The 27,414-nt window shown below is 41.3% G+C and overlaps 1 protein-coding gene across 2 annotated transcripts; it reads left to right on the top strand.

The window, feature by feature from the left end:
• med12 (mediator complex subunit 12) lies at window positions 1-27,414 on the top strand. Of its 2 annotated transcripts, none has more exons than XM_034689679.1 (43): window positions 1-191; window positions 1,969-2,073; window positions 2,180-2,371; window positions 4,840-4,999; window positions 5,203-5,378; window positions 5,533-5,643; window positions 5,926-6,198; window positions 6,312-6,458; window positions 7,556-7,655; window positions 7,888-8,024; window positions 8,203-8,334; window positions 10,940-11,066; window positions 11,277-11,506; window positions 11,600-11,659; window positions 11,835-12,008; window positions 13,369-13,513; window positions 14,282-14,400; window positions 14,965-15,108; window positions 15,209-15,372; window positions 16,475-16,606; window positions 16,808-17,035; window positions 17,137-17,281; window positions 17,835-17,955; window positions 18,827-18,937; window positions 19,045-19,158; window positions 19,362-19,498; window positions 19,685-19,864; window positions 20,118-20,189; window positions 20,287-20,450; window positions 20,538-20,699; window positions 20,873-21,074; window positions 21,254-21,363; window positions 21,500-21,635; window positions 22,132-22,281; window positions 22,646-23,008; window positions 23,112-23,250; window positions 23,357-23,562; window positions 23,766-23,840; window positions 24,177-24,406; window positions 24,517-24,712; window positions 25,009-25,248; window positions 26,814-26,895; window positions 27,008-27,414. In XM_034689679.1, exons 1-43 carry the CDS (start codon window positions 90-92, stop codon window positions 27,043-27,045), a joined length of 6,531 nt encoding a protein of 2,176 aa, XP_034545570.1. In that variant the 5' UTR covers window positions 1-89; the 3' UTR covers window positions 27,046-27,414. The 2 variants fall into 2 exon arrangements, with proteins under 2 accessions (XP_034545570.1, XP_034545569.1); XM_034689678.1 differs by having other exon boundaries at window positions 23,357-23,571; window positions 27,008-27,072.

Genomic DNA, 27,414 nt, shown 5'->3' with positions numbered 1-27,414 from the left:
GCAGTAGTCTCGCGAGAAGTGGCTCCACTGGTTGTAGTTCTGTTCAGGCTGCAGGAGGAGGAGGAAAGCTCTGGCTGTGATGCCGCTGGATGATGGCTGCTTTCGGGATCTTAAGTTACGAACACCGGCCTTTAAAACGGCCCCGGCTCGGCCCTCCGGACGTGTATCCTCAAGACCCAAAGCAGAAAGAGGTCAGATTTTAACACGTGTAATCAAAGAGCCTGGAAATCTCGTTTTCAGAAGGATTCTTTCAACCCAAGGAGCTGTGCAAGCTAACAGCAGCTAGCCTGTTTAGCTAGCCCTGGAGATGATTTGGGCCTAGCAATAACAATGAACTGCACCTAGTTGTCAGTGTGTTAGCTAGCTGTCCAGATTACTTGGAAAACAACCGGTTCTTAGAAACCAAAGTTTTCCAAGATAAAGTAGCTGATCGTGTGGTGTGTGATATAAACTGCTGCTTCGAGATGGGGAACATTATGCGTTGCTTTATTGAATTGTGCGTGACTGGTAATTGTTTGCTAGCTTGATGTTTTGGTCCAACGAGTTAACGGTGGCTAAACCTGTAGGGCTAACCTTCACGTCCTGCAGGCTGAAATTAATGCTTGATTGTGTGTTAAAAAGCATGCAGACTGCTGGTCCCGCTGGCTGTTAACGCTGTTGGCTCCTGATCTGTTATTTACCTGAGGTAATCTCTTGGAGGATTGAAAAGCTGGCTGCTGTACCTGTAGGGTTATTGTCTGTGCGAAGGATCCCAAAATGAGACACAGGTTTTATTGCCAATAATGTTTGCACATATAAGGCATTTGTTTCGGCGTTTTGATGCTAGAGTAATGGACTCAGAAGAATCATTTAAAGTGAAAAGCTGTGCAAGGTGATGATGGGTGTGAAAAACCTCGAATACAAACTCTGAGATATTCAAATTTTTTTTTACCATGGTTCAGCCAACAATAGTGGTAAAATCAGCCTATTTGTTGACTTAGTAAGAGTCCTGTGTAGTTGACAATTTCGTCGGTAGTACCAGTATCTAATAAGCAGTAATCTGCGCTACCAAAGACCATCCTTGAAGACCCTCATCATCCTCTTCATACAGAGTTTTGCCAACAGGGAGGAGGTTCACTTATGCTAGGAGGGCCAGATCAAACCGATATCTAAGATCATTTTGGCCATCAGCTGTTTGGTTCTCAAGCTGTGGAGTTGCTGACATTGCACAAAGGAATTGGACTAAGGATCGTGGGAGCTTGTGCCTCTTATCTCAACTCAACTTTATTTATATAGCACCTTTCATACCGAAAAACATGCAGCCCAAAGTGCTTCACAGAATAACAGAGAGACATAAAACAACAGCAATGGTAAAATTATAAAAGGCAGGATTATACTTATGATTAAAATAAAATCAATACAGTAAAACTAATAAAATAAGTAATAGTGGAAAGAAAAGTTAATAATAAGGTATCGTTAAAAAGATTAGATGAAGACAAAAAATATATAAATGAATAATTAAATAAGATAAATATATGTTAAAGCAATGATTCAGATAATAATGATTACAAAAATAATAATAATGATGCAGTCCAGGGCTAAAAAATAAATTACTCCAAATTAAAAGCTAGATTAAAAGGGTACGTCTTAAGTTTACTTTTAAAAACACGCTGAGAGCTCGCTGTTTTAAAATCCAGAGGCAGAGAGTTCCATAGCTTATCTCATAGATAAATAATGTGATCCATGGGAGTTATGTATTTACATTATATGTATGAAATGTTTGTTTATTGTGTGTATTGCCTGTGTTGTATATGATGCTTATGGGAACTATTGCTGCAAACCAAATAACCCCTTGGGGACAATAAAGATTTTCCAAATCTAATACTTTGCCCTTGGTGAGGTATTTTGGAACAGTTTTGATCACAAGTTGTTTTACATGAATGCTTTCAAGTCACTTTAATAAGCGTTGAAATATGTTTGTTCTTTCAGGATGAGTTGACCGCACTGAATGTGAAGCAAGGATTTAATAACCAGCCAGCTGTTTCTGGTGATGAACATGGCAGTGCAAAAAATGTCAACTTTAACCCTTCAAAGGTAACAACTCTAGGTTCCTCCCTGGCATGCTTCCTTGTTGTAATTGTGTCTAAGTGGGTTTTAAACATATGCAGCCATTTTACACGTGTCCCTTTTTTATCTCCAGATTAGCTCAAACTTCAGCAGCATCATTGCAGAGAAGCTGCGTTACAACACGTTTCAAGACACAGGGAAACGTAAGCCACAGGTCAACCAGAAGGATAATTTCTGGCTCGTCACAGCGAGGTCACAGAGCTCCATCAATAATTGGTTCACAGACTTGGCCGGGACTAAACCTCTCACACAACTGGCTAAAAAGGTAAGACCTTGGTGTGAGACTCTGTAAGCCCTCTTAACTGAGTATTATTTCCTTCATGCTGGTAAAACTGGTAGTACGTTTCCAAGAGGAACTTTTGAAGAGACAGTTGATTGGTTTTTGATTTTTGTTCTGCTGTTTCCTTTTTTTTTACATTTGAAAAAAGAACAGGTATTGATACATTAAGCAGTGATCAAAACCCAACATTTTTCACCAGTATCCACAAGAATGGACATTGATTTCCGCAATAGAGGAAGTCATTTTGCTCTGTAGACAGACAAAAAGTATCAAACAGGTTGCAACTACCCTTCATCAGGCCCAACCATTTCCCCTCCCACATTAACTATCACTGCTATCACATACATCTCTGTGTGTCCCTTGTCTTATCTTAGAAACACTAATGAAAACAGGCTTTTCAGTTTTGTCTGTCATGATGTATTCAAGTGGCAGTCAGAACAGCATTTCTGCTTCTGTGTTCAAAGTTCGCTGTTGAATTCACAGCTAAATGTTAGCATTTCACACTTTCTGTCTATCACTGATGTTACTTCAGGGTGCCACAGCGCCCAACCTGCTAACATTAAGAGGCAGAGCTGTGCTTTGAATTGAATTGCCAAAACTAAATCAAATCCCACTTGATGCTAACAAAGTGATCATGAGCATGAACAGCACATCTTAGATTTGCCAAATCTGAAGATGTATCCCTGAAATAGGCTAGCTGGTGTAAGGATTCTTATCCTGGTCGTGGTTGCAGCTTCACAGTGCAGCTAGTGTTGCTATAAAGCGGCTGGGCATAGGCTGTATAAAATGAGTGTACATAGCCATGTGATGTTGGCACCGGTTGGTGGACCACGGTTATGAAACAAAGTGATCAAAATTCTAGCTGGCAGTCACAAGAAGAAGTTAAATCAGGGGAATACATAATTACTGATTAATGAACATGTGGAGTTAATGCTTGCAGTCTCTCCAGTTTGATTATTTGAATGAATTAATTGTAGCAGACTCAGATTTATGAGGCTTGTCCTTTCATAATTAATCCAATCCATTTTATTTATCTAGCATATTTTAAAAACAACACAGTTACCAAAGTGCTGCACAACAAATACAAACAGTATAAATAAATAATAGTGAAATTTAAAATACAGTAAATTAGAAGACAGAGACCAACATGAACTCTCATGCTGTATGAAAAGCCAAGGAGTAAAAATGAATTTTAAGCATAGACTGTATAAAATATGGACGTAGTATCCGTGACGTCACCCATCTGTTCCTGAGCGCTGTGTTGAAGCCATTTAACGGCGGTAGCCATATTGAAAATGTGGAAGTCAACCTGGCAGGGTGTGCCGTAAAGGGGCGGAGTTTGAGCCTCCTAGCCAACAGCTATGTGTTCCTGACCGGGAGTCAAGTCGGACATGTCCTTATTTGGACAAAAACTGGTAATCTTAATATTATCTGAAGCGTCACATTAGAAAAAAATTCACCCCCGTACAGTGTGTGCCGATAGAGAAATTAGCTACATAGAGCCAAGCCGTTTTTTGAACCATGCTGTAAACATGGTTATTAATGCTGCAAAGATCGTCTTTTTTGAATTGGTGTCTATGTGGTTTCCGGTGTTTCTGCAGCCAGCCTCAAGCGGATTCTCAATGAATTGCAGTTTATAACACTTCCGCATGGGCTTCATAGTTTAAGACCGTGATTTAAAAGTATCCAGGGTGGGGGCCATTTTGACTTGGGTGGGTAGCTCATTTCACAGTTTAGGAGCTACCACTGAAAAAGCTTGGTCATGCTTTTTGGCACGACGACATGCATCTGATCAGCAGACCTCAGTGCTCTGGAGGGGGCGTAGATGTGTATGAGGTAAGAGATGTACTGAGGCGCTAGACAATTTAGTGACTTAAAAACAAACATTAGGATCTTAAAATGAATTTTAAAATGGACAGGGAGCCAGTGGAGGGAGGCGAGAACGGGACCGATATGTTCATGTTTGCTGGTTCCTGTTAGAAGGCGAGCAGCCGCGTTTTGGACTAACTGTAAGCGAGCAAGGGAGGCCTGGTTAATGCCAGTGTAAAGTGCATTACAGTAGTCCAAAGGGTCGAGATAAAAGAATGAATCAAGCACTCAAAATCATTAAAAGATACAACAGATTTAATTTTGGATAAAAGCCTCAGATGATAAAAGGTTTGTTACTATGGGTTTTACATAAGTCTGCAGGGAACCCAGGTCTATAGGAGAGACACCACTGGCTCAACTGGGTCCAAACACCATGACCTCAGTTTTAATAATTAAGAAATTATACACAGTGCAATCTAAGCTTATAAGCACTTCCTTTGTCATTGTTTTAATAACATTGTAGTTACTACTTGGACTTGCCAAAGCTACTCTTCTAATTGGTGCTGTTTTGAGAAATTATCTGGTTTTTGTTGCAAAGTATCAACTAACATCACTGACACACATGAAATGTCCGTTTGTCCCAGGTTCCTATCTTCAGTAAAAAAGAGGAGGTTTTTGGGTACCTGGCCAAGTACTCTGTCCCCGTCATGCGTTCAGCATGGATGATCAAAATGACCTGTGCATATCACGCAGCCATCACAGAAACTAAAGTCAAGAAGAGACATGTGATTGATCCCTGTATAGGTAAGTAAAGCAGTGTGTGGGTATTGTTACTAAATTTTTGAAGCTCCATGTTTTGTGTCACATTTAATGAGGTGGAGATTATTATAACTGACATACTCTGCTCTGTGGGGTGATATCTTTAAGTAGAATATATTACGTCATAAATTACATTTCTGTTGCTTTGGGATTAATTTGCGCTTGTGTGTGTATGTGTGTGTGCATAGAATGGACTCAGATTATTACGAAGTACCTGTGGGAGCAGCTTCAGAAGGTGGCCGAGTTTTACAGACAGTGTCCCAGTCAAGGCTGCAGCTCTCCACTGCCAGCCACTCCTGCTGATGTGGAGACGGCCATGAAGCAGTGGGAGTACAATGAGAAGCTCGCCATGTTCATGTTTCAGGTCGGTTTATTGTCTTAACTAGTCTACTGCTGAACTGTTTTGGGATTGACGTGATAATCATTTTCAGCTTTTTATGTTCCTCAATCTTCCAAGCTGATTTCTTGAAGTAGCCACACAACGTTTAGACGCACTTGTGTTTGTTTTCTGTATTCAGGACGGTATGTTAGACAGACACGAGTTCCTGACGTGGGTGCTGGAGTGTTTCGAGAAGGTCCGCCCTGGTGAAGATGAGCTTCTCAGACTTCTCCTGCCCCTCTTACTTCAGGTATGTGAGTCTATCTGTCTACCATCACCAGCTGATCACCAAAGCGGTGACTAATGCTTTTGGAATAAATCCGTCCACACTTCCACTCATCGGTTAACGATGAGACTCACGAGCTGTCTGGCTTCTACAGCTGTCCACACATTTTTCATGTCCAGATTTCGTGTCTTTGTCCAAAGCACTCTCCTGGTGTTGACCTTTGCAGACAGATGCTCACTGGGGCATTTCTGTTAATGGACGCTGAGTGCTATGGCTAATGCTGTGAATCTCTCCTCCGTCCTGCAGTACTCAGGGGAATTTGTACAGTCGGCTTACTTGTCACGGAGACTGGCTTACTTCTGTACACGGCGCCTCAACCTGTTGCTAAGCGACGGGAGTCTGGGCCCCAGCACAGGAGGGCATCCGGCCCATGGCATGTTGGCACAGCAAGGAAACGCCCTACCCCCTACCCCAACCTCACAGCCAGCAGGCGGGAACCAGCTTCAGACACCTTTCACAGACTTTTACATCTGCCCCCAGCACAGGCCTCTGGTGTTCGGTCTCAGCTGCATGTTACAGGTACCCTGTTCATCCTGAGGGGTGTAGAATTATTTATAAATGTACGACAAGACTTAAAACCCCCTTACCAACGCTTTCTGGTGTCTTTCTCTACCTCGTTCTTGTTCCATCAGAGCATAGTGCTGTGTTGTCCCAGTGCTCTGGTGTGGCATTACTCTCTAACAGACAGTAGAAACAAAACTGGTTCACCTCTGGACCTCCTGCCGCTTGCTCCGTCCAGCTTACCAATGCCTGGAGGAAACACTGCCTTCACACAACAGGTACTCACTCCTCTTCACGCTGATTTTTTTCTTTTAAAGTACGCGTCACAAAAGCAGTTCTTTTCTCATCACATTATGACTCATGCCATTGAAGCCAGGGAGTGAAAGGAAAGAAAATCCTACATTCACAGACCTGAAAGTATATGCACATGTGCACTTTCATACACGCTAACATTTTCAGATTCTATACCTACTTTCATATACCTATACTTTGTTGTTTTTTTTAAAGTTATATTTTTAGGCTTTTCACGCCTTTATTAAGAGAGGACAGGACAATGGCTCGAGCAGGAAACAGGGAGAGAGTGGGGAGTGACATGCAGGAAAGGGGCGACAGGTTGGAATTGAACCTGGGTCAACCGCCTGAGGACTACAGCCTCGGCTCATAGGGCGTGCGACTTAACCACTAAGCTCAACCCCGAAATTTAAAAATCAGTTTGAAGCTAGAAAATGGATGAGAGGAAAAGAACAGAGATCAACCTTCAACATGAATGTTACATTTCCTCAAAGCTTTCATTTACAGTAACTCAGGCAAAAATTAAGAACAGCTAAATTATGCCAGAGCAAAGATATTTGGTTTATGTCGTTTTGAGTTTATCTATCTCTCTTTTTTTTTTTTTTAATTATTTATTTTTGTTATTGGACAGCAGTTTGTATACAGAGCATTGACATATAAAAGAGAGAATAATGTTCATTTCCTCTGCAGTCCTCCGTTTTGAAGATTATTAGAACTAAATACAACATGGGGAGACGATATGTAAACACTCAAGTGAGCCAGAAACATTTCAGGGAGAGAAGGGACAGAAAATCACACACAAAAATCAAAATCTTTTTATGTCTGACTTTGTTGAGTTAGTCTTTCCTTAGCTTCTTAGCTGCTTTTACACTCTTCGTTGATTTCTCTACTCTTACAACACATGTTTTAGACAAAAACTCAAAAGACAGCTGTAATTAATGAAGGATTTTTACCCTTTTTAAAGAGTTTATGTTTCTGCCAATGCATTCAAAGAAGTCATGTATATATTGGTTGCACTTCAGCCTTGTGTTGTTGATTTTGTTTTTTTCTGAAGATAATCTTTCATTCCTTTCTTTCTCCACAGGTCCGTACTAAGTTAAGAGAAATCGAGGAACAGGTGAAGGAGCGAGGACAGGCAGTGGAGTTCAGGTGGTCATTTGACAAGTGTCAGGAGACCACAGCAGGTCAGAGAGCTCTTCCTTTACCATCTCTTTATACATTTGTTTACACTTCAGGGGGTTTTGTGTGTGTGTGTGTGTGTGTGTGTGTGTGTGTGTGTGTGTGTGTGTGTGTGTGTGTGTGTGTGTGTGTGTGTGTGTGTGTGTGTGTGTGTGTGTGTGTGTGTGTGTGTGTGTGTGTGTGTGGGGAATAATCAGGCCTGTGTTTGATTGGGGGATTTCTATGACTTGTTTCCAGGGTTCACAATTGGAAGAGTTCTTCACACGCTGGAGGTTTTGGACAACCACAGCTTTGAGAAGTCCGACTTTAACAACTCACTGGATTTTTTGTACAACCGGATATTCGGGTCAGGACAGACTAAAGATGGTCACGAGGTAAAGATAGACTCCTTTTATCTCTCTTTTTTTCCATCCTGCATGAAACATGAAACAATAGTGAGTGCGATGTTACATGAAGCATCTCTGCAGATACCATGTGATTACTAGATTATAAAATGTGACAAGCTCTTCTATTTTTAGCCGTATTGTCTCACAAGGCATGTTTTGTGTGCAGATGTCACCAGACGATGATGCGGTGGTGACCTTGCTTTGTGAATGGGCAGTGTGCTGTAAGCGCTCTGGCAGACACAGAGCCATGGTGGTGGCCAAGCTGCTGGAGAAGAGACAGGCTGAAATAGAAGCAGAGGTAAGAGACATGCACACAGCCCCCTCCGTCAGTTACTGAATGTTTGTGTCCCCATCACAGCTTCAAATAGCTGTTTTAATATTGCTCTAATTAATTACGCCTCCTCAGCTCTGGTGTCCAGTTACTAAGTCCTTACTGGTGTGCCGTCATGCCTGACAGTATAAACTGGCAGACTATAAGACTTCTTGTTATTACTGTGTTCTTGTTTTGGCAGTCACCCTCCTCCCTCTTTTGTTCCACCCTGTAAGAAGTGTCACAACACTTACTGCTATAATCAGAATGTGTAACAGCAACATAATTCATGTTGGGGGAACTACAAACCTTGCTTTTACACAAACAAGAATACATGAGCACTGACGATACCTGAAAGAGCAGTCTGCCTGAGTCAAGGTGTGCACGTTTTAGCAGCTACTGAACCATGTAAAGCACAAAGGAAACAAAAAAGGACACTTATTTCTTATACTCCTTATTGTCTTATGAACTTGATTGACTAATTGACTAATGCAATTTTGTATGCTAGTGTATCATATTGCAACTCATTAGTCTGTACTTTTTTGCTTTTTATTGTGAACTGTCTGTACATCATGTGTGTCCATATACAACATGTATGAAGTATCTACAGATAAGATACACACAGTTAGGGGTCGACTGAGTGTTGGCCTTGGATTGTTAGCCAAGTAACACTATCTAGTTGGCTAGACATCATAACTGTTTGACATCACTTTACAGTAAAGCCTGATTATACTTCTGCGTTGATCCTAAACTGTAGTGGCAGATGCAGTCGATAGCACTACATACTTGTGCATCGATATGTCCACGTCACTCTCCAACACCCAGCCCAAGTGCTTGTTGGCAATGTAGTCTCGGGTAGGGATGTAACGATTCACTCAACCCACGATACGATTCACTCACGATTCTCTAACGATTTCAAGAAAACTGGATTGAACTCAAAATTGAAATAACTATGATTTTATTTCAATTCTCAGATATGGTCAGTTGCGATATATATTTTTCTCTTATATTTCTTTGTAAATAAAGTAATCTTTTTTCATTTTTAAGGTGTGTTGTAGCTCAAATAAAACCACTGCACACTAAAATCACCGTACAAAATACCTTGTTGGAAAATTTCAGAACAATTATAGAGAAGTGGAAAGTGAACAATTCCCAAATTAAAGTATTAAATATTAAAGCAAATAAGGTAAATCTCTCTAAATTAGGGATGTTAATTTCAAGTTTTTTTCCGTGATCGATCTTTGGAAATGTTAACGATCAATTAATCTTTTAATCATTTAAAAAGCTTGGACGTTTTCCAGGTCAAAAGTAATGCCAAAACGGTTTTTCCCCCTAAATCAAATTTTCCTACATGTCACAAAATATATTACTGACGGTATTAAACAGCTACGGATCATATTGGGGAGTTCAAAATGTTAAACACACTGATTATCAACGTGAGGAGCAGGCTTATATATAATCTCCGTGGACGCATGGTCATAGAGTGAAGACTCGGACTACAACATGTGGATTTACTGCAACAGGACAACTGAACAGATTCATATTTTGGACTCACAGTGTCCAGTTTTCTTGTACTTAATGAGAAATAAAAGAATAATGATAATAATACGCAGACCTACACCATAGGCTATGGTGCTGATTTGATGCAGAAGTACAAACCAAGCTGAACTGGTTAACTGTTAACTCCTGAATATGATGTTGACAGTTTCAGTTTTGATTAAACATTTCTAAAGCCATTTAAACAAGACTTAGTTAGGAGGAGTTTGTAATATTCCAGATTATCAATTTTGACAGAAAGTTTTCATTTCTACTGTAAAGGCAAATCAGTTCCAAAAATCATCCGTCCGTCCATGAGCTACTATTAATTGGTATTGGCTCTGGAAAACCAATATCGGATATCAACACACAGATTTTTTTACCTTTATATACCTGCTCTACCTTGCTTAAATACAGTAATTTCCCTCTAAACTATTTGTTTCAGTGGTTTAATCATGTTGTTTGCACATTATTTTACATTGTGATCATTTTAGTGCAGAACATAATACAGTTAGAAAAAATCCCGGAGGCATTTATTGGATTTTATGTGGTTTTAACTTCAAGGATTTTGAGTTTTTTCATGGATATTGCCAAATACTCCTAGTAAGTAAATAAGTGCTGTGACCCTGAAAAAATGACCCAAGCTGCAGCCGTGAGTTCACACAGCCAGTGCAACGATTTCATGGCTGATATACAAGGTTAAAGGGAACTAGAATAGAGTGGTCTTGACAACAGCCCTGAATGTTCACCTCATTTAGTTAGTGCTTGACAGTTTGTGTTGTACAAGTCAACAGACAACCCAGGCCAGAACTGTCTGTACTTGTGTTACATGTAAATGGATTGACTCACTTTTTTTTTTAAACATTGCATTCTCTCAGCTTGACTCCAAACATTCATAAACATGTAAAATACTGCTTCTTTTAAAGTGTGGTATCTGTTAAAGTTCAGATTTGTTGTGGATGTGTAAGGTAAGGAAAGCTTCTCAATGGGTGTTCTACATTTCACACTCACAAAGAGTCTCTTGCGTGTTGTCTGTCTGGTGTGTGTTTGTTTTCAGAGGTGTGGTGAGTCGGAGGTGGTGGATGAGAAGGGCTCTGTGTCATCCGGCTCCCTCTCGGCTGCTACACTTCCAGTCTTTCAGGATGTGCTGCTGCAGTTCCTCGACACTCAGTCCCCCACGCTGAGTAAGCCTCTACGTCTCCTGTGTTTCGTTTTGTAACATTTCCTGCGGTTATGATTCTCAAAGCTGTCAATCTGTTTGATATTAAAAAAAAACATCATATCCTTTTGACTTTGCCTCTCGTTTCATCACCCAGCGCATATTTATTATAAATGATCTAGCAACAGAAACTTGTTAATAAATTATTCAAACCCTCTTTTTTTCCCTTTCACAGCGGAGCCTGGAAATGAAAGTGAACGCGTGGAGTTCTCCAACCTTGTCCTGCTCTTCTGTGAGCTCATTCGTCACGACGTCTTTTCCCACAACATCTACATGTGCACTCTCATCTCCCGCGGCGACTTGGCCTCTGACTCCCACCTGCCGCGTCCGCGCTCCCCAAGTGATGAGCCCTCTGATGAGTCAGAGCGCAAGGAGCAGGAGGGAGGCAGTGGTGGCAAGATGGAGGCACGTTGAAAGCTTCTGTTGTGGAGTGTGATGAGTCATTTGTGCTCCAGTGTGGCGTTAAAGACTGACCTGAGGTTGTTTTCTGTTTAACAGGATACCGGACTGTCAGAGTCAATGGAAATCGATAACAACTCCAGTGCTAATTTTGACGAGGTACACTCAATATTCAACACTTTATATTTCCTTCCATGGAAAGGTTTATTATGATGAGGAATATCGTAACCTTTCTTGTAAATTTCCTTCATTTTTAAACTGCTGCCCCTTTGAAACATTGTGAATTCTCCATGCACCCTTTTGAGAGTTATTTCAATCTCTTCCTGCCCTGCAGATGTTCTCACCTCCAATGCACTGCGAGTCTAAAGGGAGTCCTTCTCCTGAGAAGTCAGCTCCAGACCAGGACAGCAAGGCCGGCTGTAAGGACAAGGGCATGGACCCGGCTTTCCCTCAGCTGTATGAGCAACCTCGCCACATCCAGTATGCCACTCACTTCCCAATCCCTCAGGTGAGTGAACCCAGAGCTTGACATTTAGAGGAAATCATATGAAACTACATTACTAAGTAATTTCCAATCAGTACAGATTACCATATAGCATTTCAGTGTACAGAGAAAACATTTCAGCTATTTTTACCTCTCCACAAGCCACGTACACCTCTCTATAATAGATGGTATATATTTGTGTAACCATGGCCTAACACATTTAACTGCAGTGATTATGATTTTGACTCAGAGTGCTGTAAAACACTGAACTGCACTCAAACCTGTACCTGAATGCATTATGACACTGATGCTGCTGCTGCTTCTCTGCTCTGTGCTGATTAGAAAGCTGGGCAGGCATTGACTTTCACATTAAGCAGTATGATGACACATAAGCAGACTAGATGGAGTCAAAAAATGTTTTTTGGACTGAATAGACATTAACTCTGAATAATTAAGATCTGGCAACAATTCTGAAATGTTGCTTCTGTAACAATTTATTTATTTCATAATCAGAGATATAAATAATCACCTGTTCAATTTGCTGAATGATAATTAATTTTCATTTTCCCTTCTCTGCCTTTTTGGAACGAGGCCCAGGTGATGATTAGCAATCGGAGACACCATTATCGAGTTGTTGAAATTGTGATGCAGCTGCTCTTGAATATTCTTAAGTTATATAAATATATATAAAAAAGGGATTTGAATGACCATACATTTTGTTGTTGTTGTTGTTGTTGTTATTAATATTAATATTATTACTATTCATGTATTCTTCAATGTATTTATTTATTTTCATTTATTTATAATAACAATAATAATAATTATTACTATTACTATTCATTTTAATGTATTTATTTATTTCTTTGTATTTATTATATTATTATTATTGTTAATAATAATTTATTTTAATTTAATTAGTTCATTTTGTTTTATTTTATGCAGTGTGCAAGAATCTAAATAAATCAGTTCATTCAGTGTTTCAACAACAATAATAATAGTTAGTTCAAATAAAGGATAAAACATAATAACATTTCATTCATTGATCCTGTTTGTGTTATTCACAATCAAAAACAAACAAAAAAATTGTTATGTATTATTTTGCATTATGAAAAAACCTAACCCTAATCTCTTATCCCTTTGAAAATAACCTTCATCATATTTAACTTTAAGCTGATCCTTTAAAACTGTTCTCCATTTCTTCTCATAGCACCTGTCAGTTTTCTCAGTGTGGTTAGATGGTTGCTTAGTTAAAAAACCCTGAACTTACATTTATAACAGATGTTCAACAAAGTGTCTTGTTTCCAGCCTTGGTTGTCTTAGTTCTCAGGTTATCAGGTGCAAACAGTTTCAAAGGATCCTTTTGTGTCTCTGCCATTGCTTTTAGGAGGAGAGTGCCAGCCATGAGTGCAACCAGCGATTAGTGGTCCTGTATGGAGTGGGCAAACTGAGAGATGAGGCACGACACACCATCAAGAAAATTACCAAAGACATCTTGAAGGTGCTCAACCGCAAAAGCACAGCAGAGACAGGTAAATGTGCCCCTTTTTTATCAGGCTTCTGCTGATAGCATGCTGTCCTGTATTTCATATTTTTCTCTGTGTTGCATTATGACAGCTGCAGGCATTCAGTTTGACTGAAGGATAAAAACAGTCTGTGAAATTGCTTAGAAGTTTTGATGAGTTTTGCAATACATTGCCTTATGTTTCCTGCACTTCTCTATGCTTGGGTTTTGTAAACCTTCTGTTTACATGCAGGCTGATTTCTCACAATTGAAGCTGTTTTCCCTGTAATGACTCTGGCTCTTTAAATACATTTCATTTGTATTCTCTTTCCTGCGCCTCAAAGAGAACAGGCCCTATTTTTCTCTTATCGACCCTCAGGGTGTTGCATTGCTCAATTTTCCTCCATCCTATTTCTATGCTAATAGCTCTCATCTGTTCGCAGCCACTTTATCTCTGATACATGTGACCTTATTAAGGTGATTTAAGCTTTTCAAAGTTAATATGGCCTTGATTAGATCTTTAAGTGTCACCTTATCACGTTCCTTTTAGCTGATGGTGACCTTCAGCAGGAAATTATGTTTATTTTAATAAAAAGAACAATTTCTTTCCCATTAAGTGTCCGTGTAGCAGCGTCTTTAGCACTCAAGCTTTAAATCAAAGAAGGAAATGAGATAGCTGGCCATTGGTTTCACTCAATTTCACGGCTGGTCTGTTCAGCAGACTGGGATGAATACTGCTGACCGGTTCTGAGTTGTTGCACCCTCTCTTATTTTCCCCTTTTTCTTTCCCACATAGGTGGAGAGGAAGGACAGAAGAGAAAGAGGAGTAAGACAGAGGCCTTTCCCACTGCTGAAGACATCTTCTCAAAATTCCAGCACCTCTCCCACTTTGACCAGCACCAAGTCACCTCCCAGGTTAGACCAAACGAACCCCAATCTTTGGTGTCCTCATGTCTCCCATGTTACAGTGTATGCAGGACTCACTTGAGTGTTTGTGGACCAGACACAAGATTTCTAAATGCTAATACCTCCGCAGGCTGAAACAGAAGACCCCGAGGGCGACTCATTTCAGTTCACAATTAAATTTGAATTGATTTCGATTCCCCATGGGAGGATGGGGGAATACCATTTAAATAGATAATGCAATCAGGAGACTTAACACAGCTACACATAATGTACCCAGATATCTCTTTGATTAGTATCAGAGAATGGAGTTGATTTTGGACACAGCCTAGCCTGTAGTTTCTACCTGTTTTCATTCTGTGCCTGTGGACTGCTGCATTAACTCACATGAAAGCAAGAAGATAATATTTTTTTGGCAATACCTGCGTACTTTCTTTGATCTCAAATGTAGACTGTCATACCACGAGCTCTGCTGAACAGCTTGTTGTTGTGCAGCAGCTCAGAGTTGGAGCCAAAGCCATACAATCTTTATCCCTGCATGTTAATGATGTGTGATGTTTTTGTTTTTTTGTACAGGTGTCCAGAAATGTGATGGAACAGATCACCAGCTTTGCCTCAGGGATGTCTTATCACCTGCCTCTCGTCCAGCACATTCAGTTCATCTTTGACCTCATGGAGTACTCCCTCAACATTAGTGGCCTCATAGATTTTGCTATTCAGGTACAGACATCATCTTTACTTCTGCCGTTTGACTCGGGCAAATCCAGATGTAACTTTTTGGTAATTGTTTGATAATAACCCATGACATTTTGATTTGTAGCTTCTGAATGAGTTGACTCTAGTGGAAGCCGAGCTGCTGCTGAAGTCGTCCAGCCTTGTGGGCAGCTATACCACTAGCCTGTGTCTGTGTATCGTAGCTGTACTGAGGAGGTACCACTCCTGCCTCATTCTCAACCCTGAGCAGACAGCACAAGTTTTTGATGGGTACGTCACTTACAAGCTTCAATGTTTTTTTAACAAGATCTCTTTAAAATTGTCCGTCTGATGTCTTTTTATATTTAAGGGATTTAGATAAAAAGATCCAAACCTGGGTCTGCTGTGGCTGGGACTTGTAGTCCTACAGTGAATAACGCACAGGGTTTGTTTGCAGCGTTACAAACTGATAATTAAAGCAATAAAAAGAACGTTTCAGGTCGTTAAAGCAGGTTAAAGAATTGTTATTGCTTTTGTCACTCACAGCCTTATTCTACCGTCTATAATGAGATTTTTTTTTTTCTTGTCACAGCGTGCACAGTACACCTCCTATGCAGCACACTATTAGCAGTTGTTTGTGATGCTTTTAATTTCACATTTTCAGCTGATTCTGCTGTTGCAGTGGTTGAAAGTCATTTTGGATTAAAGCATTAGCTCAATGCCTCAAGTGTTGAAGATAAGTAAAGCTTAAAGATGGCTTATATAAAGCCTCTAATTAAGAGAAACCTAATTAAATAGAAGAGTAGTGCCTCTTCAGAAAATACTGTTAAAGGAACAGATCAGCAGTTTGGAGAATATGCTTATTCACTGCGATGCCAAGATGGGAAAATCGATACCGCTAACATGTCAGTATGAAGCTAACACACTTCAGCACTAAGTCTCTGTCTGAAGGTAACAAAAGCTGCCCAGATGTGCTTCTAAAGCTCTCACTTATGAAGACGGCATAACTTCTTTCAAAAGCAGATCATTGTAGTTTTAAGGAAGATTACGTGCCAGACTACTCTCTCAGGATGTTATTGCCCCTGGCAGAAAAGTAGTCCAGTTTTTTTATATTGTTTAAACATATAAGATAAGAGTCAATAAGCTTTAAATGTACTGGTACAGTGACTCTGCATAGAGGGAAGTGTCCGGCTCCCTGTGTTTCAAGTTTAAAGATAAAAGATGAAATTCAGTGGCTGCTCAGTTAAAGCGTAAAACCAGGACAGCGATATCAATCTTCCCTCAAACTGTCAGTGTAAAGCATCAAACCTTTTGTCAGAAAGTCTGACTCTGTTTTTTGAATATGAAGCTGGGGGGAGACGCTGTGGAATCATGTGTGTAATTGTACCCTCAGGTTGCGGTACGTGGTGAAATCAGGTGTGAACCCGGCAGACTGTTCCTCGGCTGAGCGCTGTATCTTGGCGTACCTGTATGACCTCTACACATCTTGCAGTCACCTCAAGAACAAGTTTGGAGAGATTTTCAGGTAGAAATAAACGTCTCAAAAGTTGGCAGTTTGACACTTTACATGTGTGCATATTTATAACATATGGATCCAGATCTGTTTATAATTTCAGTCTCATCCTTAGCTGCTTTTTATCAATCAGAAAATGTAAACAATCATGAACACCATATATGATTTCCCCACCATGCTCCACTGAATGTAACTTTAACTTCTCTCTCTCAGTGAGTTCTGCTCCAAAGTGAAAAACTCCATCTACTGTAACATCGACCCCTCTGACTCCAACATGCTTTGGGATCCTGTCTTCATGATGGAGGCCATAGCCAACCCCTTGGCCCACAACTTCAACCACTCAATGGTGGGCAAAATCCTCAACGACAGCCCGGCCAACCGCTACAGCTTTGTGTGTAACGTGCTCATGGATGTGTGTGTAGATCACCGAGACCCAGAAAGGTGTGTTAACTTCTCTAAACCATTATCTTGTATGTTTTTATGTCTCATGCAGTTTTATGTTCTTCACTCTTCTGTTGTTTCATTCTATGATGTGCTTTCAGGGTGAATGACATCGGGATCCTGTGTGCTGAGCTGACAGCGTACTGTCGCTCCCTGAGTGCCGAGTGGCTCGGCATCCTGAAAGCTCTCTGCTGCTCCTCTAACAATGGCAACTGTGGCTTCAATGATTTGCTGTGTAATGTTGATGTAAGTTGTCATTGCATGGCTCTTTAGCTGGATGTATACTGAACTTAAGGGGTTAACCAGACTCCTACTGTTGGATGCTATTTGGTAGGCTTTGATTATTGGCTTAGAGTTGTATTATTAGATCCCTAATTCGAGAGGCATGTGTTGTATACTGTCATTTTCAGTGAGCCACACGTGCAGATTTATTGAACCAGAGGTAAATTCAGGAAACTTAAATTCAAAAGGGCTTTCTTGAACGCCCTAAATGTTATCCAATCACAGTTCTTGCAGTTCCTGTGTTGAATCACCTCGAACTCTTCAGGGCCTACATGTAGTTCTATTTTAAAGGGAATGCATGTCAGCAAACTTAGCTGTTTCACCAACAGTTCAGCCCCTTTAAATATATAAATCCCGCTTTAGTAGGACTTCAAAAGCACTTTCCTTGTTCTTAGCGGGGGAGTTGTTGAAAATATCCTCAAAAAATAGGTTTCTTTTTCTGAGTGCTTTAGTGCTTTAGTGCTTTAGCGTCTTACAGCAGTTATTCTAACATTATTTCTCCACTCTTATCCTTCAGGTTAGCGATCTGTCCTTCCATGATTCCCTGGCCACCTTTGTAGCCATCCTCATTGCTAGACAGTGCCTACTTTTGGAAGACCTGGTCCGCTGTGTGGCCATTCCTTCCCTCCTGAATGCAGGTAAGGATTGTTTCATCTCAGACACCTTAGTAGACAAAAATACACCCTGCCAAATCAGAGCAAAATGAAGGAAGGATTATTAAAACATAATTATTTATAATTCAACAACATTTATTTTAAAAGGGAAACAGTTCTTTCAGGCAAATTTGAAGTTAGTTGATTTTATGTTTATATTCCTACCTTTTGTTATGACAGAAGCTCGACGTCAGTCTTTTATACTTGATCTTTTCCCCCAGACTTAAAGCTTTTTGCTACAACCATTAATTATTATTTTCTAGTAACTGTTAAGAAAACTTGGTCGACTTATAAATTGTTTCTGTCTGTGATACAGCTTCACCAGACTTCCCAGTGCCAACCTCCTTTCAAGCATCTACATGTTTACTAATACTCCTGCCATTAGGCTTTCTACTAATGAGTAAACAGTACACAGCAGTCTACCCTGCAGGAAGGAACACCATGCTTTATAATGCATTATTTCTATCAGAGAGGAGAGTACACACACCGTGTTTGATGTGGGTCCATATTGCCTTGGTGCACTTTGTTCTCTTCCTCTCTCCCCCTGTTTGAATCATTTTTTTCCTCCTAGCTTGGAGACAATGCTCCATTCAGCCAGGCTGTTTGCTTGGGTCTGGCTCACTTTATAACAGAGCCAATCATGCCAAATGCCAGCAGCCCTGGTTTGTTGTTACTGCTTTGTTCTCACCGCCCCTCGTTTGCGACAGCAGCTCTGTGAGAATTCTCTCAGCCTGATCGATCAAGGGGTGGACAGGGTTTAATTTTAAATGGGTGTCTTGGAGTTGGGAGGATGCGAAGCCTGGAAATATGATGTGAAGATACTTAACTCTGTACAATTCTTTCTCTAAATCCTCAGCCTGCAGTGAGCAAGACTCTGAGCCAGGAGCCAGACTCACATGCAGGATTCTGTTGCACCTTTTCAAGACGCCACAGCGCAACCCTGTACCCCAAGACGGTGTGAAGTCAGGTAGCAAACATAACCACAGATCCTCTTTGCATTTGTTTCAGCACATTTATGTTTATTAAACTATGAGTCTTCCTGCCCTAACACTGGTGACTGTTTGGATTTTGCAGATAAATCTCCTGTTGGTATCCGGTCGTCTTGTGATCGCCATCTTCTTGCTGCTTCTCAGAACAGCATAGTTGTTGGAGCAGTTTTTGCTGTCCTCAAAGCTGTTTTTATGCTCGGTAAGAGTCTTTGCAGGAAGCTGAACATCTGAACTTGACTCATAATAAATTGGATCAGTGATTTAAAGTAGAAAATGATGATAATTGAGTTTAAATGAGATCAATTTGTCTAGTTAAAACTACATCAGGTTAGCCTCAATTGTGTCATTAAAGGGGATGATGCAGATGTCACTGATGCTTTTAATGGTCTGTGTTATTTTTAGGTGATGCAGAGCTAAGAGGCTCAGGACTGTCGCACCCTGCTGGCCTAGATGACATATCTGAGGGCCGGAATGTCTCCATAGAAACAGCCAGTTTGGATGTGTATGCAAAGTATGTTCTGAAGACGATCTGCCAGCAGGTGAGGATATGAGCTGACATGAGGGGGAATGATGTAAAATCAGTGAAATCCACAACTAAAGTTGACATGCAGAGCTGGGCATACAGGCTTTATTTTCTTCTTACTGTTGCATTATACTTGAGGATCACTGAAGTTCCTCATTGCTGCCTTACTTCTCATCCTTTCACCTCATCCTCCGTCTTGCAGGAATGGGTTGGAGAGCGCTGCCTGAAGTCTTTATCTGAGGACAGCAGCGCCCTTCAGGACCCGGTTCTGGTAAACATTCAGGCCCAGCGCCTCCTGCAGCTTATTTGCTACCCACACCGCCAGCTGGACAGTGATGATGGGGACAACCCACAGAGGCAGCGAATCAAACGCATCCTACAGGTAGACAATGCACAGAAACATGTGTAATAATCAAATATACTGTCTTTTGTCTAAATCATCTCAAAATAATTTACATAAATCTGCTTTGAAGTAGTCTGTATTTAATAAGAACTGTGAGGTCTTACTGCCCTCTACTGGCTAAATGAGAGACTGTATAACTGCTGCTAGGAACTGTGCAAACCCTTCACAGGCTTTTTGCAAGCCAAAGACAAAAATGCATACAACAGACAATAGTGTTTTTTTCCCTCTGTAGAACATGGACCAGTGGACGATGAGACAGTCATCCCTGGAGCTGCAGCTGATGATCAAACAGAGCTCTAATAATGTAAGTTCTCAGTGCATCTGAACCCTTGTTAACACAGATTATGAATGTGTTGTCTTTGTCAAATTAACCTGAACACTCCTCATTTACTTTCCAACAGGAGCTCTACTCGCTCTTGGAGAACATAGCCAAGGCAACCATAGAAGTGTTTCAGAAATCAGCTGAGATGAACTCCAATAACCCCTCAGGGAACGGGGCAGCGACCCAAGGCGGCTCTGCATCCAACAACAACAGCGCCAACAGCAAGATAAAGCCAATTTTAAGGTGTGTGCCTGTCCCTGTCTTCTAAATATAGTTTTGATCTGAGCTGTGTTGATGTCTTACATATTGTGTTTGCACTGTGTTCTGCAGCTCATCAGAGCGGTCAGGCGTGTGGCTGGTGGCTCCGTTGATAGCCAAGCTGCCCACCACAGTTCAGGGCCATGTACTGAAGGCAGCAGGAGAGGAGCTGGAGAAAGGACAGCACCTGGGTTCCTCCTCACGTAAAGAGAGGGACCGGCAAAAACAGAAAAGGTAAAAGGCGTTGTCTGGTTCATGATCACATTTCATCTCTAAGATCTACGAGCATAAAACCCTTTTGTAGTACCTCTGATGGTTTTTATTATGCGGCAAAAACATTTAAATTTAATCGCTATCAAACAAGATTTTTTTATTCACTCAATTCTTCTTTGTTCCCCTCTCCTCAGCATGTCTCTGCTAAGCCAGCAGCCATTCTTGTCTCTGGTGCTGACATGCCTGAAGGGACAGGATGAACAGAGGGAAGGCCTCCTCACCTCTCTCTACAGCCAAGTGCAGCAGATTGTTACTAACTGGAGGGAAGACCAGTACCAGGACGACTGCAAAGCGAAACAAATGATGCATGAGGCTCTGAAACTACGACTCAATCTTGTAAGAACTTCTTCATCTCTGCTAACAGCATCCCTTTCCATTTTCTGAACTTAATTTATCATTAGTTTTGTACATGTGAAGGTCCGAGCTTTGCATAGTGACATGTAGATCAGGATATCCATTCAGGATATTTTACATGTTCCTGAGAGACTAATACATTTTCTTCTTCTCCTAACAAGGTGGGTGGCATGTTTGACACCGTGCAACGCAGCACCCAGCAGACCACTGAATGGGCCGTACTTCTCCTTGACATCATCAGCAGTGGCACAGTGGACATGCAGTCCAATAAGTGAGTTCTGGCTTAGAGACTCCCCCGTGATTTCTCTAATGGGATACTCCAGCTTTTGTATTCAAAATGTAAATTCTGTCCTCCATTTCAATCGTCCGCCTCTTAATCTGCTTTTATGTTTGCCTTTCTCCAACAGTGAGCTCTTCACTACAGTGTTGGACATGTTGAGTGTGCTGATTAACGGCACGCTGGCTGCTGACATGTCCAGTATCTCTCAGGGCAGCATGGAGGAGAATAAAAGAGCCTATATGAACCTGGTGAAGAAACTCAGGGTAAGATCAGAACACGTTACTTATCCACAGCCAAACCTTGACGATGTGTTTGAAGACGTAAAATGATACCTCTGTTCATACAGTGGGTGTAAACCTGGTTTGGACGTATTTAAAGTCTCGGATCTTTGTTTTTTTGAATCATCTTCTGGTACATAAGAAAGTGACATTGAAGATAAGAACCCCCCAGAAGAACAGCCAGAAATACAAACAAAAAAGGTCAAATCTCTTCTGCAGAAGATGTGAGACTCCAGCAGTATCACTGCCTTGAAAATCAAGCACTGGCTCTGTCATCATGTGCAAAATACTGTGTCGCTTTAAAAAGAGTAGTCAAGATTAATTTTAACTTCATATGTTGTAATAAACTGATAACTGCATCTAAGCAATATATTTTGAATGGTGTACTAGAAAAGAAGCAAAAGGTCTGCAGTGGTTATTGAAAAAGTCCTTATTTTCCTAACTTCCTAATTTCTAAAGTGTACACATTTTGCGTCCACAGAAAGAGCTTGGAGATCGGCAGTCAGAAAGTTTGGAAAAGGTTCGCCAGCTGCTGCCGCTGCCCAAGCAGACCCGTGATGTCATAACCTGTGAACCTCAGGGTTCGTTAATAGACACAAAGGGTAACAAGATCGCTGGATTTGAGAAGGAGGTAAGTGCTGTCATCACAATTTGATTCAACTTGACCTCAACCTGCAAAGTTTGTCGCTGAGGTAATATAATGAAAACTGTCTTGGCACTCATGTTACTCGACCAATAGAAGTATATTAATGAAGCTTACTTTTCAAATTTCAAAAGTTGAAAGCACTGTACATCAATGTGCTTAAAAGTAATGTTAGGTAATCAGCAAGAGGAAATGATGCACCTGTAATGAGGTTGTAGCAACTGTTAACATTCAGTCATGGGTGGGAAAACAGTAAGCAATCAATAGCTGTTAAATATCAGGAGAATTGAAGGTAGTTTTGGATCTTCCTAATCCTAAAATAGATAACACTAATGTCTCTCTTTTCCACCAGGGCCTTCAAGTGTCAACCAAACAGAAGATCTCTCCCTGGGATGTCTTTGAGGGTCTTAAACACTCGGCGCCCCTCTCCTGGGGCTGGTTCGGTACGGTGCGCGTGGACCGAAAGGTTACTAAGTTTGAGGAGCAGCAGCGATTCCTGCTCTACCACACCCACCTGAAGCCCAAACCTCGCAGCTATTACCTGGAGCCACTCCCGCTGCCCCCTGAAGAAGAAGAGCCCTTGACCCCTGTCTCCCAGGAGTCAGAGAAAAAGATGATGGAGCCGGTGAAGCCAGAGAAGAGTGTTCCTGCTGTGACCTCTGACACGAAGAAGAAGTCAAGCAAGAAGAAGAAAACGCCTGCACCCAAGGCAGAGGTCAGTTATGGTCAAGGTTTAAGATTTCAGATAATAGAGTATTACTGAAGGGCATTATCAAGTCTTTTAGTTTTAATCAATTGTATCCCTTTTTTATCATTAGGATTATGTGAACCGCACACCAGGTGGCGTGACCTATGGGACCAGTATGCCCCCTGAGCTGATGCAGAACCATCCATACGGCAGGCTATACAGTCAGCAGGCCATGGGAATGTACACACAGAACCAGCCTCTACCCCCAGGTCAGTCAAAGGCACAATCTCTCTTCATCATCACTTCACAAGCACCAACAGCAACATTGAATTAAATCAAACACCATCTAAGGTTGTGATTTTTGTTGTCCCACAGGTGGTCCAGGTTTAGACCCTCCATACAGACCACCCCGCAACCCACAAATGAATAAAATGATGCCCACTCGGCCCAACTACCAAGGCATGATGCCTGGTATGCAGGGAAACATGCCTGGCATGATGGGACTGGATAAGCAGTACCCCATGGGCTATAAGCCCCAGCCTACCATGCCTCAGGGCCAGATGCTACGACAGCAACTACAGGTCAGACTGGTGAGTCAGCCCTCAGACAGGTCAGGCTCCTTCTAATTATCAAGTGCTATAAAAAGGAGGTCCAGTGCTGCTTGAGATCAGTTACAATTGACTCATGTAGAAAAGGTTTCCTTATTAACTTTACTACAGCTCTCTCCCTCCTGGTGAAAGACATTGAATTTGATGTTTTGCTGACTTGTTGTCTCTTTTTCCAGAATCAGAGCATGATCGGGCAGCAAATCAGACAAATAACACCCAACCAACCATATACTTCAATGCAGGCTTCTCAGGTAAGGCTGTCTTTGTGTTTTTAATTGTTTAGCTTACAAATGCATGAAACATCTAACACCTCCATTCATACAGGAAATGTCCTCATCCACCTTTATTTATACTTACAATGATCAGAGAACATCTGTTAATACAGAATCCACTTCACCATGACAACATTTTCAGATTGTTAAGTAAAAAATTAACAAGAAATACCATAAGCTGTATATAGTCACATGCATCACCTGTCCTGACCTTGTTTGGGTACACATGAATAAACCTGACTATGCCAGTCATATGAGTCTATAATGTCCTCCTCTGTCTTGTTTTTAACTATCAGCATTACTTTGTCTGTTCAGAACATATCTCAGGGCTATACCTCATACGCATCACACATGGGGATGCAGCCGCATCTGTCCCAAGGTGGTGGTATAGTTCCTCCCTCCTACGGGAACCAAAACTTCCAGGGCAGCCATCCTGGAGGTAACCCAGCTGTGGTGGATCCTCTGAGGCAAATGCAGCAGAGGCCCAGTGGTTACGTTCACCAGCAGGCTCCAGGCTATGCACACAATATGCAGAACACACAGAGGTAAGTGATGCTTCTTCTTTGTTTGTAGCTGTACTTTTATGGGACTACTGTCAGTTCTCTGCAAGACTACCCTGCCCTCACATTTCTACCTTGTGTCCTACGTATCTCAGGTTTGCCCACCAGCCAATTCAGCAGAACCCCATCATGCATGGCCTCAGTCATATGGGAGGCCAGGGCGTCCATTCGGGCATGAGGCCCAATCAGATGATGGCAGAACAACAACAGCAGCAGCAACAGCAGCAGCAACAAGCAGCACAGCAACAACAACAGCAACAGCAGCAGTACCTCAGACAACAAGCACTCAGAGTAAGTCAATAAAGAACGATTTATTTACCCAGAACTTAAAGTATACGCTATCATCTCATACAGAGTATGCATTGGATATAAGTGTTAATTTTTTATGTACTAAGTTTCTGAGTGCTGTAGAATTGCTTAAGGATTAAGTGCTGTTGGACTGCAAACAATCCCTTATATTGAATAAAATGCCTGCCCTAGGCTCTACAAAGCTACTGTGTCCAAGCTTATTGAAAAACTGTGATTATTCTTTTGGTGTGAGATCAGGCTTGACTTTAACTTTCTGACTTTGCTTTCCGAACTCTAAGATATCACAACAGCAGCAGCAGGCCCAACAGGTTCAACAACAGCAACAGCAACAGCAGCAGCAGCAGCAGCAGCAGCAGCAGCAACAACAGGTCCAACCCCAGCAGGTTCCCCCTCAACAGCAGGTTGCTCAGCAGCAGCAGCAGCAACAACAGCAGCAGCAGGTGTCAGCTGTTGCTCCACCTGGCCAGGCTCAGAACCAGGGCCTGGGCATGCAGCCACTGCCGCCTCAGCAACCCCTGGTAGGTCCAATCTAGGAAGTACAGTTGTTAGTTGGTTAATAGTGTAACAGGAGACATGTTTTCACTAAGTTTTTGTATGACTATCCATCCATCTATCCATTAACTTGACCGCTTATCCCGTTCGGGGTTGCGGGGGGCTGGAGCCTATCCCAGCTGACTTCGGACGGGAGGCAGGGTACACCCTGGACGGGTCGCCAACCTATCACAGGGCTTGATGGATTATGATCCATTATGCATTACTTCATTTGTCACCATATTTAGAGTACATGACTGTCCATCATACTCTTAAGGTGCATATCAACCAAGAGTTCCAGGGTCTTTTAGCCCCCAGAACTACTTTACCCTGAACTAAAAAGGTTCCTGTGCCCTCATTGTTGTCTGCATTTTGACCGTGGGCTGAAGTCCTGGGTAGATTGTGCAAATCAGGCCAGTGACGTATGGAGGAAAAAAATTATATTAAATAATATTTTGAAATCTTAATAAAAAACTAAACTAGTATGCATTCCCAGGAACTCCCTCTGTGTTTCAACAACTGTGTAAACTCCACAAACACCGTTACGTTCAACCGAAAGTCCCAGAACCTTTGAAAAGTACTACCCCCCAAGCAGGGGCTTTTCAGGGGGAGATTATCTACCCCTGAACTAAATTTAGACCCTGGTTCATCCGTTCGAAACGCACATAGTTCAGGGGTAAAGTCCCTAGTTCCGGGGTAAAGTTCCTGCGGTCTAAAAACGCCTATACTTGTCCTCTAGTTGCGTATGTTCAGGGATTTTGAAATTAAGTATATCACCTGACATCTGAACTAATATCCAAGGTTGATTTTTAGTTTTTTGCACACTTAGTAATGTGGCAAGAATTCTGTTTTTAACCAATGAGATTTCATTTCAGCTACGATCTAAAAATACATAGACCCCATATATAACTTCTAAATGAAGTTAATTTTGCTTCCCAAGAATTGAAATGCTGCCTCCTCCATGTTTCACAAAGAGTGTGGTGCAATAATCGTTGACCTTGGTGTGTTTTCTCAAAATTTGCCCTTGTGTTAATGAAAATCATATTTTTGTTTCTTTTTATAAAAATGATGCGACTACTTGAAAAAGTTTTAAAATGAACTGAAGCAGAGAACTGTTTGGAGATCATTTCATCGTCACAAGCTTTGTGATTATAAGTTTATCAAGCTGTTATCTGCATACAACAGCTGCTTATCACGAGTCAGTAGGTGGCACCTTGCTAACTGTTACCACTGACAGTGATCTTGCCGGCTTCTATTTGGTGTTATCAAATAAAACACTTATCTGCAAAAAAGAGGCCTAGCCAGTTATCTTGACATAATTAACCAAGAGACACAATGAAAGAGTCTTTGTAAGCTCAGGAAGTACAAATAAATAACTTGTTATACAACTGCTGGCGCCTGTACCAATGAGAAGAAATCAAACTGATCTACTTTGTGTGTGTGTGTGTGTGTGTGTGTGTGTGTGTGTGTGTGTGTGTGTGTGTGTGTGTGTGTGTGTGTGTGTGTGTGTGTGTGTGTGTGTGTGTGTGTGTGTGTGTGTGTGTGTGTCTAGTTCCAGCGGCAGGGAATGCAGCAGACTCAACAGCAGCAGCAGACTGCAGCTCTTGTCAGACAGCTGCAACAGCAACTTTCAAGTAAGTCAGACGCTTGAAAACCTTTAACTAACACAAGCCTGCATTTTCAATTTTCAGTGTTTAAATGAAAACAGATTCTGTGTCTATATTAAAACTCTTCTTCTCTTTTCAGATTCACAACCAGGACAGGGCACCAGTTCATATTACTGATTGTTCGTGTCCATAGTAGTGTGCAGACAAAAAAGGCTCTAATTATGTGGAAAGTTCCAGCTCTACAGATGAGATGTGTTCAGTCTGTTTGCTGTTGAAGGCACAAAGGACCACCACATGCAGATGAATCATGTCTCATCTCGGTCACCGAGGCAACGATCAGAAATGTCTTGACTTCAGTCGTGTAATTATGGATTTTCAGATGAGGGATCCTGCTCTGAAGTAAACAGATAATGGTTAATAATGGAAAAGTCTATGTAAAAAAGTACCAGAAATTATAAGAATAATGCAATTTTTTTTATTTTATTTCAATTTGTACAATTTTTTCAGTTTCGTGTATTTCTCATTAAAAAATCATGTCAGTTTTTA

The sequence above is a fragment of the Notolabrus celidotus genome, chromosome 8 (assembly GCF_009762535.1).
Source record: "Notolabrus celidotus isolate fNotCel1 chromosome 8, fNotCel1.pri, whole genome shotgun sequence".
Taxonomy (NCBI): domain Eukaryota; kingdom Metazoa; phylum Chordata; class Actinopteri; order Labriformes; family Labridae; genus Notolabrus; species Notolabrus celidotus.
Note: the sequence above shows the minus strand (reverse complement) of the source record. Positions and strands in the feature narration are given on the sequence as shown.

Excerpts from the sequence above, each read along its gene's own strand:
- med12 (XM_034689678.1), top strand. The coding sequence starts at position 90 with ATGATGGCTGCTTTCGGGATCTTAAGTTACGAACACCGGCCTTTAAAA. Across the intron at positions 7,656-7,887 it reads GTGTCAGGAGACCACAGCAG|GGTTCACAATTGGAAGAGTT; the intron begins GTCAGAGAGCTC and ends ACTTGTTTCCAG. Across the intron at positions 20,700-20,872 it reads GACCGGCAAAAACAGAAAAG|CATGTCTCTGCTAAGCCAGC; the intron begins GTAAAAGGCGTT and ends CCCTCTCCTCAG.